General features: G+C 37.8%; 1 protein-coding gene and 1 long non-coding RNA gene across 2 annotated transcripts in view; both read left to right on the top strand.

The window, feature by feature from the left end:
- Positions 1-420, top strand: part of LOC131942552 (uncharacterized) — a 4,640-nt gene extending 4,220 nt beyond the window's left edge. Inside the window, exon 3 of the long non-coding RNA XR_009386777.1 lies at positions 306-420. This is a non-coding gene — a long non-coding RNA (uncharacterized LOC131942552). The remainder of the gene's footprint in view (positions 1-305) is intronic.
- A 2,165-nt stretch (positions 421-2,585) lies between these two features.
- LOC131942556 (adhesion G-protein coupled receptor G6-like) lies at positions 2,586-14,172 on the top strand. Its single transcript, XM_059302451.1, has 8 exons — positions 2,586-2,694; positions 6,141-6,267; positions 6,698-6,842; positions 7,307-7,382; positions 8,114-8,266; positions 10,101-10,233; positions 11,452-11,554; positions 14,060-14,172. The coding sequence occupies exons 1-8, from the start codon at positions 2,612-2,614 to the stop codon at positions 14,170-14,172; spliced, it is 933 nt and encodes a 310-aa protein (XP_059158434.1). The 5' UTR covers positions 2,586-2,611.
- Positions 14,173-15,507: the final 1,335 nt, after the last annotated feature.

Here is a 15,507-nt window from a genome sequence, read left to right as displayed (position 1 = left end):
CACTAAGCTACTACCATGTATCAGCTCATTGAATGTGTTGTGTTTCAGGGTACACACCTACTGAATAATCTACAGATAAAAAAAGTGGGGGGGGGGGGAACCGCACCGGGTGACACCCGACCTAGCGACGCCACTAAGCTACTACCATGTTTCAGCTCATTGAATGTGTTGTGTTTCAGGGTACACACCTACTGAATAATCTACGGATAAAAAAAGTGGGGGGGGACCGCACCGGGTGACACCCGACCTAGCGACGCCACTAATCTACTACCATATTTCAGCTCATTGAATGTGTTGTGTTTCAGGGTACACACCAGCCCTGCTGTGTGTACTGGAAGGTACCAAAAAACGGACACCTGGGTGAATGGTCAAGTGATGGCTGTGAGCTGGTCTCGTCATCAGAGAACAAGACCGTCTGCGCGTGTAGTCACTTAACAAACTTCGCGCTTCTGATGGTGGGTAAGGGGTGGGTCTCTGTGCTCTCGTATGTGGTGTATGGTGTTATGTGGTCAAATGTATACCCGTAGTCTGTTTCGTCACATATGGTGTATGGTGTTATGTGGTCAAATGTATATTCGTAGTCTGTTTTGTCACATATGATGTATGGTGTTATGTGGTCAAATGTACACCCGTAGTCTGTTTTGTCACATATGGTGTATGGTGTTAAGTGGTCGAATGTATACCCGTAGTCTGTTTTGTCACATATGGTGTATGGTGTTATGTGGTCAAATGTATACCCGTAGTCTGTTTTGCCACATATGGTGTATGGTGTTATGTGGTCGAATGTATACCCGTAGTCTGTTTTGTCACATATGGTGTGTGGTGTTATGTGGTCAAATGTATACCCGTAGTCTGTTTTGCCACATATGGTGTATGGTGTTATGTGGTCGAATGTATACCCGTAGTCTGTTTTGTCACATATGGTGTATGGTGTTATGTGGTCAAATGTATACCCGTAGTCTGTTTTGTCACATATGGTGTATGGTGTTATGTGGTCAAATGTATATTCGTAGTCTGTTTTGTCACATATGATGTATGGTGTTATGTGGTCAAATGTACACCCGTAGTCTGTTTTGTCACATATGGTGTATGGTGTTAAGTGGTCGAATGTATACCCGTAGTCTGTTTTGTCACATATGGTGTATGGTGTTATGTGGTCAAATGTATACCCGTAGTCTGTTTTGCCACATATGGTGTATGGTGTTATGTGGTCGAATGTATACCCGTAGTCTGTTTTGTCACATATGGTGTATGGTGTTATGTGGTCAAATGTATATCCGTAGTCTGTTTTGTCACATATGATGTATGGTGTTATGTGGTTAAATGTACACCCGTAGTCTGTTTTGTCACATATGGTGTATGGTGTTAAGTGGTCGAATGTATACCCGTAGTCTGTTTTGTCACATATGGTGTATGGTGTTATGTGGTCAAATGTATACCCGTAGTCTGTTTTGCCACATATGGTGTATGGTGTTATGTGGTTAAATGTACACCCGTAGTCTGTTTTGTCACATATGGTGTATGGTGTTAAGTGGTCAAATGTATACCCGTAGTCTGTTTTGTCACATATGGTGTATGAGAGGAGAATGAATAATTCCAGGAATGAATTAGTGTGCCTTTATCATTGCTGGTTTGACATCAGTGAGGCTTTATTTCATAAACCGGGAGTGATCTCCCCTAAACTTTCTCGAATATTCTTATATAAAACAACAGGGGATGAAAACTCGGGACATAGTTATGATTTTTAATCCATTTTAAATACATAGAATCTCATAGAAAAAAAATTGCGCACCAAGCGAACGTCAAAACAAAATGTGCAATATAGTGCGGAATATTATTAGTACTTTATAAATTTTCAAGCTTTTTTTTGAGAAATCGGAAATAGCATAAATTACTACTTCCGGTCAACAGAAATTACTCAGTTTGAAAGAAGGTAGAGGATTAGAACTTTTACTTACGTGTGAAATTTATTTATCTATCTGAAATAGTACTCAAGTTATAGGCTTTTGAAAAATTCAAAGTGAAAAAAGTACCACTTCCGGTTATCCGAAATCGCTCAAAAGGTGAAACCGATCTACGATTTTTATAAAATACTTATATATGAAATTTTATCAACGTAGCTGTAACGGTACTCAAGTTATCGTGTTTACACACACACACAGACAGACACACAGACATACGGACAAGATTGCAAAATTATTTTTTTCCGTATCAGTGAGGTGTAAAACGTCGAGATTTGCATATACGAGAAAGTAAAAATCGTTTTCATAAATTAATTAAGCCCATTTATCGATGCATAACGGCTATTTCATTAAGATACTTAAACTGATTTATCGATGTATAAAAGCAATTAAATAACGTTGTTAAATCCATTCACCAATGTATAAATTCCTTTCATTAAATTAGCAAAACCTATTTAATGGTGTATAAAAGACATTTGATTAAAGTGGTTAACCCCGTTCATCGATGAATGTATAAAAGCCAGTTTATCAAAGTGGTTAAAACACTATGTTTCTTACCTTATGAGTGTGCTATCACATAACATTATTTATCGTCTTTTATATAGGACGTCTACGGGCTGACATACTCGGTAAGCGAGGCCAACCTCGAAATGTTATCCATCATTTCAATTGTCGGCAGCAGTATATCCTTTTGCTGCCTGGTAATGACAGTATTTACCTACACCGTATTCAGGTAGGTTATTTAGGGTTTAAATATTAGTTTAGAATTCATGATTTATTCGATAAAATGTCTGCATTTTCTGATCGTATAGAAAAAAAAACGCAATTGTTGATGACGAATGGACAAAAAATAATAGGGTTATAGTTAGCCCTTCATCATTTTATTTACGAATGTAACAAGTAAGTTTGGTAAGATTTATCTTAATATACTAAAAATGATTATACATCTGTATACTCATTTATTTGTTGGTCTAGAGCAGGGGTCTCCAAACTACGGCCCCCGGGCCGTATGCGGCCCGCGAGGTTTTCTCATCCGGTTCGCGGAGATCTTTTTGTCCACTGAAAAAACGTTTATTGGATATGGCTGAGGAACTTTGCCCTGAAAAATCAAAACAATTTCAAAATGTTGATTTGTGGGCAAATACAATTTCCCTCCGTGTTGCAGACATTGATGCAAGCATTGTGACTCAAATAGTGAAAAATGCAAGTTCGCCATTTTTTAATTGCATTGGATAAGTCGCCGGATAGCTGTTCCACCTCTCAACTACTAGTGTTTATTAGATGTGTGGATGAAGACATGAACATAACACAAGAGTTGGCTTTTATGACATTGTTACCAGCGAGGATATATCCAATGAGTTAAACATATTTGCGGGTTATAACTTGGACTGGACTAACCTCAGTTACCTGACTGTTGTTTGAGAAAAGTACATGTGTGGCATAAAGAAAAGCAAGTGAATGAAAAAAAAAAACATCCTACAAACAACGTTCTTGCACTTATTATTCTCCGACAAAATTTTGTGTGCTAAATTTATGGACATTAGCAGTGTACTGAATCTTGTAGTGAAGATGGTGAATTTAATAAGGTCACATGAGCTCAAGCATAGATAGTTCAGAGACTTGTCGCAAGATGCAGACACAGAACCGCAACATTCACCATACTACACAGCAGTAAGATGGCGAAGCTGTGGGAAAGGAAATAGGTGACTTACTGGAAAGTAAAGGCAAGCCACAGTCATTATTGTCTGATGAAGAGTGGGTTTGGAAATTGGCCTCTGCTGCAGTCATAACTAGTCATTTTAATTTTCTGAACCTAAAATTACAAGAGAGGAAAAACTAGTTTCTGATCTATACACCCACATAAAGGCCTTTAGATCCAAACTTGTCTTGTTTTTAGAACAAGTACTGGCCAACAACTTGACGCACTTTCAGCAGTGCAAGATCTTCATGACTGAGTTCTCTACGTCATTTCCATGCGAGATCATCAAAGACCTCTAGTAGCAATTTTCTGACTTGGATTCAAAGATAAAAGAAGTGAAACCCATTTGAAGCTAATGTGGCCAGTTACCCAGATAAACTGCAGCTGGAGGTCATTGAATTGCAAGCAAATGACCTCCTTAGAGACAAGTTCATAGAATAGTGGGTAGTTTTTTTGTTTTCGCCCATGGAAGACTTTCCTAATATTAAAGTATTTGCATCAAAGTACCTTTCAAATTATGGAACAACATACCTGTGTGAACAAACATTTTCAAGAAAGCAATACGTGACGAACAATTTGAGAGCATACTTGGACCTCGAGTGTGTTGTCGGCCCCCAAATGTGTGGTTTTTTTTCAGAATTATTTTCTCCGGGGGGGGGGGGGGGGGTTGTACTTGAAGTTTGATAGTAAATGTGGCCCTCGGGCTAAAAAGTTTGAAGACCCCTGGCCTAGAAGTTAGAAAATCGACATATATGTGTAGATTTTTTAAAAGAGGCACTTAATTGTAAAAAAAAATGTCTGATTAAAATGTTTATATAAAACAAATTATATTTATAGATGGTAATACAAACCCAGAGGATTGTTCAATGTTAAATTTCACATTTAAGTTTAGATCTGGAGTAGAAAGGCTTACATTTTCATAACACTACAACCATAGACAGTGTCTATGTAGATAAGAAAGGTTAATGTATTATAAAGATTTTTCTTGTCATGCTTCTATTAGGGTTCCAACAATATTATCACTTTTTGTTAGGATACCGTTCACAGGCGTTCACAGGCTCGGACCACACCAAAACCAAGAACAAAACCAAGAAAATAAACCGGTAGTGATCTCCCCTAAACTTTCTCGAATATTCTTATGTAAATCAACAAGGGATGGGAACACGGGATATAGTTATGATTTTTAATCCATTTTAAATACTTAAGCTTTTTAAAATAGAATAGAATCTCATAAAAAAGAATTGCGCAACAAGCGAACGCCGAATACAGATGTGTATAATAGTACGGGAAATTATTAGTACTTTATAAATTCACATGCGTTTTTTGAGAAATCGGAAATAGCGTAAATCAGTACTTCTGGTCAACGGAAATTGCTCAAAATTTGACAAAAGGCAGGGAATAAAATCTTCTACTTACATGTGAAATTTCATTTATCTATCTGAAATAATACTCAAGTTATAGGTTTTTGAAAAATTCAAAGTAGAAAAAGTACCACTTCCGTTTATCGGAAATCGCTCAAAAGCTGATACGGATCTACGATTTTGATAAAATACTTATATATGAAATTTCATCAACATAGTTGTAACGGTACTCAAGTTATCATGTTTACACACACACAGACAGAAAGACAGACACACAGACATACGGACAAGATTGCAAAATTATGTTTTTCCGTATCAGTGAAGTGTAAAAATCTCGAGATTTTTTTTTTTGCACGATTACTTCGTATATACGAAAAAGGAAAAATAAGCTTAAAAATTACAAATAAATAAACGGGGTTTTAGAAAATTACTTAAAGCAACACATCAATTTGGCTATTAAATAAATTGTTATATAGCTTCTGTATATATATATATATATATATATATATATATATATATATATATATATATATATATACATATATATATATACATATATATATACATATATTGTTTATATATGATACAATACCATCCTTAAATGATAACTTTGTAAAAGTAACATTTTCAATTTAGAACTGATATATTACCTTCTTTAAAGTAGGACTTTCTTACAGTTCCATCATTAAAGTAAAACGTTGCAACAGTAACATTCATAAAGTAAAACTTTGTAACAGTGACATTCATAAAGTAGAGCTTTGTCACAGTACCGTCCTTAAAATGGAAACAGACATCTTACAACTCTTAGTTTTTGTTTTTATGATTTGATTTTGTGAGTTGATTGTTCGACTGACACATTTTTTTTCACTCTAAATTAAGTAGCGATGTTTTATCAAAAAAAATATGCTTTTTTAAAAACTAGAAATATTATACGGGATGAATGTTTTCCTTTCAGAGTAAAAGATTTAGAAAATATGGTTCCTCTAAAATGCATTATGTTTTCTCTTTCACTAGAAAATCGAAGAGACATAATCCCATTTTAATAATGTGTTTTCCCTTTTTAATAGAAAATCGAAGAGACGACATGATCCTAAAATACTCTGTTTCATCTTTCGCCAGAAACCTGAGAAGACATAGCCCCTCTAAAATAGTCTACAACTTGTGCTGGGCTCTGTTGCTTTTCAATGGCTTATTTCTATTGGGGAGATATTTTCCAACAATTCTACGGGAGGCCGTGCGCTGTAAGGTATAACTGTTACTAAAGTACTGTCTCTACTTTAATTCTCTGCAAATGGTCACCGATTTAGTCACACGTAACTAAATCCTATTTGTTTTTGAGGGGGAAGGCTCCGGTAAAAAAAAAACGTGTTGATTTAAATTGTAAGTTTTAGATAGATTTTTCTATGTAAGCAACAAAATAATACAAACAAATAAATAATAATAAAAGCAAAAAAAAATAGACTATGAGAACTGAATAAATGCTTATATTAATTAGAAATAGAATATTAAAACCGAATAAAACATTGTAGATCCTTTAACAAATGTATCAGCTGACATTTTATTACATGTCTAATGCTCGTACATGTAAATAACTTTAGTGTTACTGATTACACAACTATAACATGTTATTTACTACTCGGTGTTTACATAATGGTTAATATATGCTTATCCAATAGGCAATGGCAGCGTTGCTTCACTATTCGCTTCTTGCTTCAATGTTCTGGATGTCAGTAAACGCATTTTATATGTATATCTCGGTGGTTAAGGTGTTCAACGTCCAAATAGCCCGCTTTATCTTGAAGTGTTTTCTGTTTGCTTGGGGTAAGTGATGTTTTACAGAAGCTTTTGTAAGGTGTTTGTGATGTTTTCCAGAAGCTTTTGTAAAGTGTTTGTGATGTTTTACAGAAGCTTTTGTAAGGTGTTTGTGATGTTTTACAGAAGCTTTTGTAAGGTGTTTGTGATGTTTTACAAAAGCTTTTGTAAGGTGTTTGTGATGTTTTACAGAAGCTTTTGTAAGGTGTTTGTGATGTTTTACAGAAGCTTTTGTAAGGTGTTTGTGATGTTTTACAGAAGCTTTTGTAAGGTGTTTGTGATGCTTTACAGAAGCTTTTGTTTGGTGTATGTGAAGTGTTACATCAGATACATTATATAATAAAACAGTGAGGAGAGCGGATGACACTTAATTAACCTAAAATACAAAATGCGAAGATTGATGAGTTGACACCATCAGTTACCGCAACTGTTACTGGTTCTTGACTTAGGATTATTTGTCTTTCTGTTTTTAGGCCTGCCAGCTGTTTTAGTTGTCCTTACGCTGCTTATCAATGATACAGAGAACTACGGACGTTTATATACTAACTTGTAAGTTAGGTAGAAGTTGTTGTCTCTAAATAATGTTATATTTTAGTAGCAATAAAGATATCCCTTTAGAAATCTCAACCTTCTTATTCTTCTTCGTTCTTAATTTTAGTGTTGGAAGGGATCCCCCTCCAACACAATTAAGGATACGTATCAAATGGTTATGCGCCATTGAGGCCATTGACTCCGATTTCAGCCTGCTTTTCTTTTTGGATTTGCTTCCATAGCCTTTGTCCAACCAAGAACAAACTACAAAGCAGCAGTTGTTTGATTATGGAGTTGCATCTCAACCAATTGAGCAGATGAAGTAGAGTTGATGTTTCTTTTAACTTGAATCCGAATTCGAACTTTCGGTCAACAGTCTAGCGCTCTACCTCAAAGCCACATCGCCCTCTTCTTCGTCAACAATAAGCAAGTTTCCCTTTCAAACCTGACGGTCTATGGGGCAAGTGAAGTAGAGTTCACTTGTTTCTGTGACCTTGGCATATGAAGAGATAGTGTGGTCAGCACTATGCCCAGCCGCCTTTACTTTCCCTAACGTGAGTTAGGTACCCATCAGAGTTGGGACGGTCTACTGACTAGAACCTGGATTCGAACTCGAGACTTTCGAGTTAGCAGTCCAGCTCTCTCTACGCATAGACCACTCGTCAACCATAAACTAAGCTCCAAATTTTAAGAAACACATTTATATTTCGTTTTTTCATATAATGCCAAACTCTGGCTTTGGCTTCCAGCTGCTGGATAAGGAAGCCAGCCTTCTACGTCACGCTCGTCTCACCCGTGGCGACCTCCCTTCTGATCAACCTCGCCGTTTTTTGTTTGAGCATGATCGAGATCTCCAAGAGCAACAAAAGGCACTCGTCAATGTTGATCAACGAAAGGAAAAGGTTTGTCTCGTTATTTCTTATCACTATAACGAGTATTTTTGGAAAATCGAAATTGTAAGATGACGCACGACTACTGGGGGGGGGGGGGGGTGTAAAAGGACTATTAGTTTGTCTAGTTATTTCTCATCACTTTTTTATATCCAGGTTGGTCTATAACGAGTATTTTTGAAAAATCGAAATTGTTAGATAGTACGACTGCTGGGGGTGGGAGGGGGGTGTAGAAGGACTATTAAAAGTCAATAGACAATTTAGGCCAATACATATTTAGCATTTCCTAGAAAACTCCAAATGCCCTCTACACTCCCCAGCTATAAATTTTTAAAGTGTCTCCTCCGGGCGGAGAAAAATATCTGAAAGAAGCACCCTGCTGACATATGTCCGAAATGTTTGCACACCGTTTATATTGTAGGTCGTACCACCCCGCCATTAAATTATGTTGATAGAATGTAGTTGAAGCACCACTTATCCGAACATAGCGTACACGTTGCACGCGTTACCGCGATCTCAGAATAAACGCTGACGAAACATGTTCAGAGGATTTTATTAACGCTTTCCCAATTGTATATTTTTAGACTTAAAAATAAAATTCTAAAACTGATTTATTTTATTGTCAAGAATGTCGGCGCTATAGTTCGTGCATCATAATTAGTGCAGTCAGGTTTGTTCACACAATCCGAAACAGGTAAACCACTTATCGGCAACCGCCCGGGTGTCAGGGGTGTCGAGGGGAGTCGCCTGGCGCTCTTGGAAGGCGACTGGAGGCACTACAGTGGCCTGCTATGTAGCTATTTCAGTCTGCTCTTTGAAACAATTCTAGGCGCAATATTGCTATTAGAGAAGCCCGCAGTGTTCCTGCTTCCTTGACCGCCGAGGCTTCGAAAGACGAGTCTAGTTCCATTTTGTGTATAGTGCTTTTTAAAACGAACGTAGGCGTCATAGTGCTAATTGCAGTGGCGCCAACTAAAGCACTTAATTAAAGTTGTTCATTGAATTAACCCTGACCCCCTGTGTAGGGCGATCAATCAACGGATCCCCTGGGGCTTAGATAGTCGTTGGGGGACCATAGGCGCCCTACTATAATGTCGGGGCGACGCCCCTCAGAAATTATTTATTTTATCGAAGAACACTTCGCAGGTGAACTCTTTAAAAAAACTTCCAAGAGTTCTAGGTGATGGGATGAAATGTCAGTAATGAAAACAAGTTAATAAAAAGTATAGTGACAATTTAAGCGCAATTTCCTTAATTAATTTTTTGTGACCGAACGAAAGGATATTTTTGAAACCTTTCTTCGGCAATATTGTTCTAAATTATAGCAGGAATCGATTGGTAAATATTTCAAGTCGCTAAGTGGTCTGGTTGCCGAGATATGGGCCAAAAACTGCATTTTTTCGAGGTTTTTGGGCTTTTCCGGGAAATCCAGGAAGGAATTCCGGGAATTTTTTTTACCCACAATCATCCTCGGAACTTGCTCAACATATTTGCTTTGGAACTAGTCCTCGATATTGCTTCGTTGAGGAGCAGATACGACTTAAAGCTGCGGACACACATTCATCCAGAACGAATTAATAATCGCAATAGCTCAGTATGGAAATTGCGCTAAAAATGTGTATGTCGGTTTATTTTTTATTTTTACACCCATCATCCAACACTCTTTCTTTTCTTCTAGATAAAAAACCTCTTACGGAATTTTTCTTTCAAATACAGATTTATACACAAATATTTATGTTCAAGATAATTACTGCCATTACGGAACAGATTTTACTGTTTCAAGTAATGAATCGACTTTTGCCAGAAACATTTAGCACTTTGTAAACAAGTAAATATTTACTTTCAGCTTTATGGCTAATTTTCGAGTGGCCTTCGTCCTCCTAATACTGCTTGGGTTGACTTGGACGTTCGCCTTCTTTTCGTTCGGTGAACTCGGCACGCTATTTAGCTACCTGTTTTCCATTTTTAACTCTCTACAGGTAAGAATGCAAAGATTAGGACCAGTGTAGGGATAAAAGCATAGGCAGGACCATAATTATGTCTGTTAAAACTTCATTTTTTAAAGATTCATAGCAAGGAATTACTAGTTTTCTTTTCTGAATTCAACAAAGTGAAACATTACAAATTTCTAGTGCCTGACTGTTGTTACGAACTTGATGGTTGCAAATCGTATGCTTAACTCTTTAATTGTCCCTCTTAGGTTTACAAAATTACAATCTGGACTATCCTAGTTAAGCTTAAATTTTGAATGTCAAGCGATCTCTATCAGTCAACAGTGTTTATTCCAGGCATCTCTTCGAAGAAAGTCTACCGCTCACCGAACGAAATGGAGTTTATATAGAAAATATTATCCGCTCCCCCCCCCCGGACATTTTAGTCCGCCCACCCACAAAATTGTCAAGCCCCCCCCCCCCCCCCCCCTTCCTGAGGAAAAAAGTCTGGAAGAAACACTGTCAGTTAAGGGTCTCAAAACTGATCTAGTTAACAATTTAAACATTTTGTTTTTGAGTTGTTCTAGAAAAAATTGTAGCTTTTACTGTATGTAGATCTATTATTCCACCGTATATTTGTCTTCATCTTGAATATTTCATGTATTATTTTAATTTTTATTTATTTTCACCGCGTACTGCTTGTATTAATCTAGGGTGTATAAATCTTCAATCATCATACTATGCTGGAATTTGCTTTAAGTTATGTTTACCTTTATTATGTACTGTTTGTATTATTGCAGGGCATGTTTATCTGGTAATGCTTTAATATTTGTTTATCTTTACTTTGTACTTGTTGTATTTTCCAGGGCATGTTTATCCGGTAATGCTTTAATATTTGTTTATCTTTACTATGTACTGCTTGTATTACTCCAGGACATGTTTATCTGGTAATGCTTTAATATTTGTTTATCTTTACTATGTACTGCTTGTATTACTCCAGGACATGTTTATCTGGTAATGCTTTAATATTTGTTTATCTTTACTATGTACTGCTTGTATTACTCCAGGGCATGTTTATCCGGTAATGCTTTAATAACTATTTATCTTTACTTTGTACTGCTTGTATTACTCCAGGACATGTTTATCCGGTAATGCTTTAATATTTGTTTATCTTTTCTATGTACTGCTTGTATTTCCAGGGCATGTTTATCCGGTAATGCTTTAATAACTATTTATCTTTACTATGTACTGTGTGTATTACCACAGGGGATGTTTATATTCACGTTTTACTGTCTGCTGAAGCGGGAGGTACACAATGCTTGGCTGGTGTTATGTGGCTGTCAGATTGAAGATATCGTCATTACTAGCAGTAAGATTATAATTAACGGTCTCATTTCGACTTTTTTTTTTAAAGTTTTTTTTTTGTATTTACGACTAAAAGGAAGCTCAGATTTTTGGATACCTACAAATCAACAGAGGTTTAAACTAAATATGTTAAAATACAGACACTAGTGTTTAGCAATGTCGAATGTAAAACTGATGCTATAAATATTTTTTTCTGAGGCATTGCATGAAAAAAACAACGAATGGGTTACATGATTGTTGTGTAGCGTGCTACTATTTGATGACGATAGTTTAGAGGCGCAGCGACCCTTCCCGGCGCCCGGGGACAAACTTTCGATTTGCACCCCCCCCCATCTTCAAACTTTCGATTTGCACCCCCCACCCTCAGACTTTCCATTTGCAACCCCCCCCCCTCTTAAACTTTCAATTTGCACCCCACTTCAAGCTATCAATTTATTTTTCAAACCCATTTTGGCGCCCCCTAAGTTCGGCGCCCGGGGACAAATGTCCCCCCCCCGCCCCCCCCCCCCTCCTCGCTACGCCTTTGCGATAGTTTCGAAAGAGTGAAGATTTGATAGTATTTCTGAGTCCAATGGTTGACATGTAGCTTGAATATTTAATTGATTTGAGTCTTGCTGGGTAACCATCATGTGACTGTCTTAGATGCAGATTTAGGTGCAGATGTGATAGTAGATGGCATCTTAGCAAAAACCAGTGGCGTAGCGAGGTCGGGTGTCACCCGGTGCGGCACTTAATGGTGTCACCCCCCCCCCCCCCACAGAGAAGTAGTGACACTTTGTGGGGACAAACTTTCAAATTAAGATTTGCACCCCCCCCCCCCCACCTCAAACTTTCGATTTGCAACCCTCCCCTCAAACTTTCGATTTGCACCTCTTAAAACACTATTTATCATTTTTTTCTATGTATTTTGCTATTTTTCGCTTTGGTGTCACCGCTTAAATGGTGTCACCCGGTGCGGTCCGCCCCCCCCCCCCCTCCTCGCTACGCCTCTGGCAAAAATTATTGGGAAAAATATATGTGAAAACATATTGGCATTTTAAAACTTGATAAATATTGCAATTACCGCTATTTATTTATATTTTTGAAATTAATGTCTCTTTTTATATACATAGGAAGAGCGTGGTTGAATGTTAGAGCTTACGACTGCTAACACAAAAAGCTCGAGTTCGGATCAAATTTGTTGGGTACTTGACTCACGTTAGGGAGACTAAGACGGGTATAGTCCTGATCACATTATCGCCCGAGGTTGCTAAACTGATACATATATAATGATAGATTTGGTAGAATGACAATTCTATTCCATTCTATAGCCTCAAAAAAAAACCGCAAATGTAGAATCTCATATAACAAGTTTTCTCCAATCCTCGATGATTTAGCTTGTGTCTGTTTCAAAATGGTATATCCGGATTACTTTATTTTGTGCTCAAAAAATCTTTTTTTTTTCGCCTTTTTTTTCGCGTAGCGAAGTGGGGTGGGGGGTGCGGTACGCACCGGGTGACACCATTTAGGGGGGTGACACCAAGGCAAAAAATAGCAAAATATATACTGAAAAATGATAATTCCACTTATTTAAGTGATTAATTCGAGTGTTAAATAGTCTTTTAAGAGGTGCACTTCGAAAGTTTGAGGGGGGGGGGGGGTGCAAATCCAAAAATGGAAAGTTTGTCCCAGGAAAGGGTCGCTACGCCTCTGAGTGGGAGGTGGGGGGTGACACCATTAAGTGCCGACCTCGCTACGCCATGAACGCACTTCTTGCGTTATTGCTTTTGATCCGTCCATGTTTATTAACATCAGAGTATTCTGTTGTAGTAGGTCTTTGTTTTATTCGCCCCAAGAATTCTTTATATGTAAATCGTAAATCTCTTAAGCCGGTAATTAATTGCTATTCCTCATAGAAATTTATCAATAGAAGCCTATACTTCCTCTAAAATCGAACACCGTTTCCTCAATGACGCCTTACTGCTGGTACTTGTATGAATTCAACGTCTAATAGACCGTTATGTGATCATGACTTGGAACCCCAAGCCAGTGGCGTAGCGAAGGTCGGGTGTCACCCGGTGCGGCACTTAATGGTGTCACCTCCCAGAGGCGTAGCGACCCTTCCCGGGGACAAACTTTCAAATTTTCGATATGCACCCCCCCTTAAGTTTTTCTCTATATATTTTGCTATTTTTTGCCTTGGTGTCACCACCTAAATGGTGTCACCCGGTGCGGTCCACATCCCCCCCCCTTTGCTACGCCTCTGCCCCAAGCACAAAGCCTGGACTATGAGATGGGAAGTGCCATTATGTTTTCCCCTGTATTGAACTTACGACTTTTCGAGTTAGCAGTCATGCGCTTTATCATCAGACCACAACGAACTCCTATCGAGTTGACAGCAACAATATGTGAATCATTTGTATTAATTAAGATCATTTTTATTAATAAAAATCATATGTATTAATTACAATCATTTGTATTAATTAAAAGCAATAACGTGTATATTTTTAAAAAATTGTGATTTTCTCAGAGTACAGTGAATCAAGGGTATCTAGATCCAGTTTGAGCAAACAGTCTAAATACTACGAATTTAAATTTACCACGTCGAAGGACAGCGGATCATCCTCTGCTCAGGAAGGTTAGCTTAGTCTAATACAATTCTATTGCTTCAACGGTTTGAATGGTAGAATGCTAGGGTTTATTTCAAACGAGCCGACCCGCGGTGTATCATACGTCGCTATTTAGTTGTTGTTTTTTCTACGTTTCAGTAATTCATAATGACAGTACCAATGCTGTCACTGAAAATATTTGCTTTAAAATACTAAATCCCCCTTCCCCCCCCCCCCCACCCCGTGAAAGCAGCCGCTCCTTAGTTACCTCCTCTAAGTTTAAAATCGTTTCAAACTAAATTATCTGCCTCTAATAGCCGTCACCAAACTCGGCTCTACGATTGTAAAACGTAAACATTTAGTGTGAAACTCAGCTCACCAGACCATGTGAGGGGGGGGGGGGGGGGGGTAGCGATAGAGAAAAAGAGAGGGGACTGTAAGGCGCGTTTGCAGCTTGTTTTCTAACGTCTCCCAGAAGAAAATTATATATGTAGATGTTTTTTTTTATTCTCCGGATGAGTAAGATCACTTAAAACTTACATGTAGATGGGGAAGGGGTTAAATGGTTGAAGTATGTTTTCTTTTTGAGCTTTGAATTTGTTCTATTTTGATCAAGAGCGGAACGTGCTTCTACGAGTGGGGCAATATCCCAGAGATGCCTGAAAGAAACTCTGATCAGTGCGATACTGTTTATATTTAAACGCACAAAATAAACTTCTTCTGCGGGACATCCTTATTGCATACAATAGAATGTGTTTTAGTTATAACCTAGCCACTATAACAATATCACTTAGTAATAAAACAGATAGTGTTAGTTACCTCACAAATTAAGACAGTTACAAGACAACTGTGGACGTTTCGACCCAAGGTCTTCGTCAGCACACAACAGTGTGGTTACAGTTTAGACAAATAAAGACAAACAGTAACACATTTTTTGACTTAGCTCGACAGTGAAAACACGTCTTGTCTGCTAGCCACGCTATCCTAAAGAAAAGACGCGTGAGAAGGACGCTTGGACACCGTATAGGGGTGGGGTTGGGGGTTGGTTAGGTGAAAGATATCTGTTCATTCAAACCAGCGGGTGCACGTGACAATATCACTGGTCACGATATAACTATAACACAAACCCCAAAATTTATAACCAGGCGCATCCGATTTTCGGTAACTAAATCTAGTACTTAATCTACTTCCGGTTTCTCAAAACCCGTTACCTTGTACCGTTTATGTTAGGTGGGCGAAATTTCTTATAGAAACAGTTTCTTTATAAAGTAATAACGGCGGCCACCGAGTTAACGAGAATCCTGCTATCATATTGTTGACATGAATAAAATTCGTTCTTTTTAAAATATTTTGACCTCTTAGAAGCTGT

This window comes from Physella acuta, unplaced genomic scaffold (genome assembly GCF_028476545.2).
Source record: "Physella acuta isolate Inbredline_101_S28 unplaced genomic scaffold, ASM2847654v3 ptg000412l, whole genome shotgun sequence".
Lineage (NCBI taxonomy): Eukaryota > Metazoa > Mollusca > Gastropoda > Physidae > Physella > Physella acuta.
The sequence above is the reverse complement of the archived record's forward strand: the minus strand, read 5'-3'. Positions and strand labels throughout refer to the sequence as shown.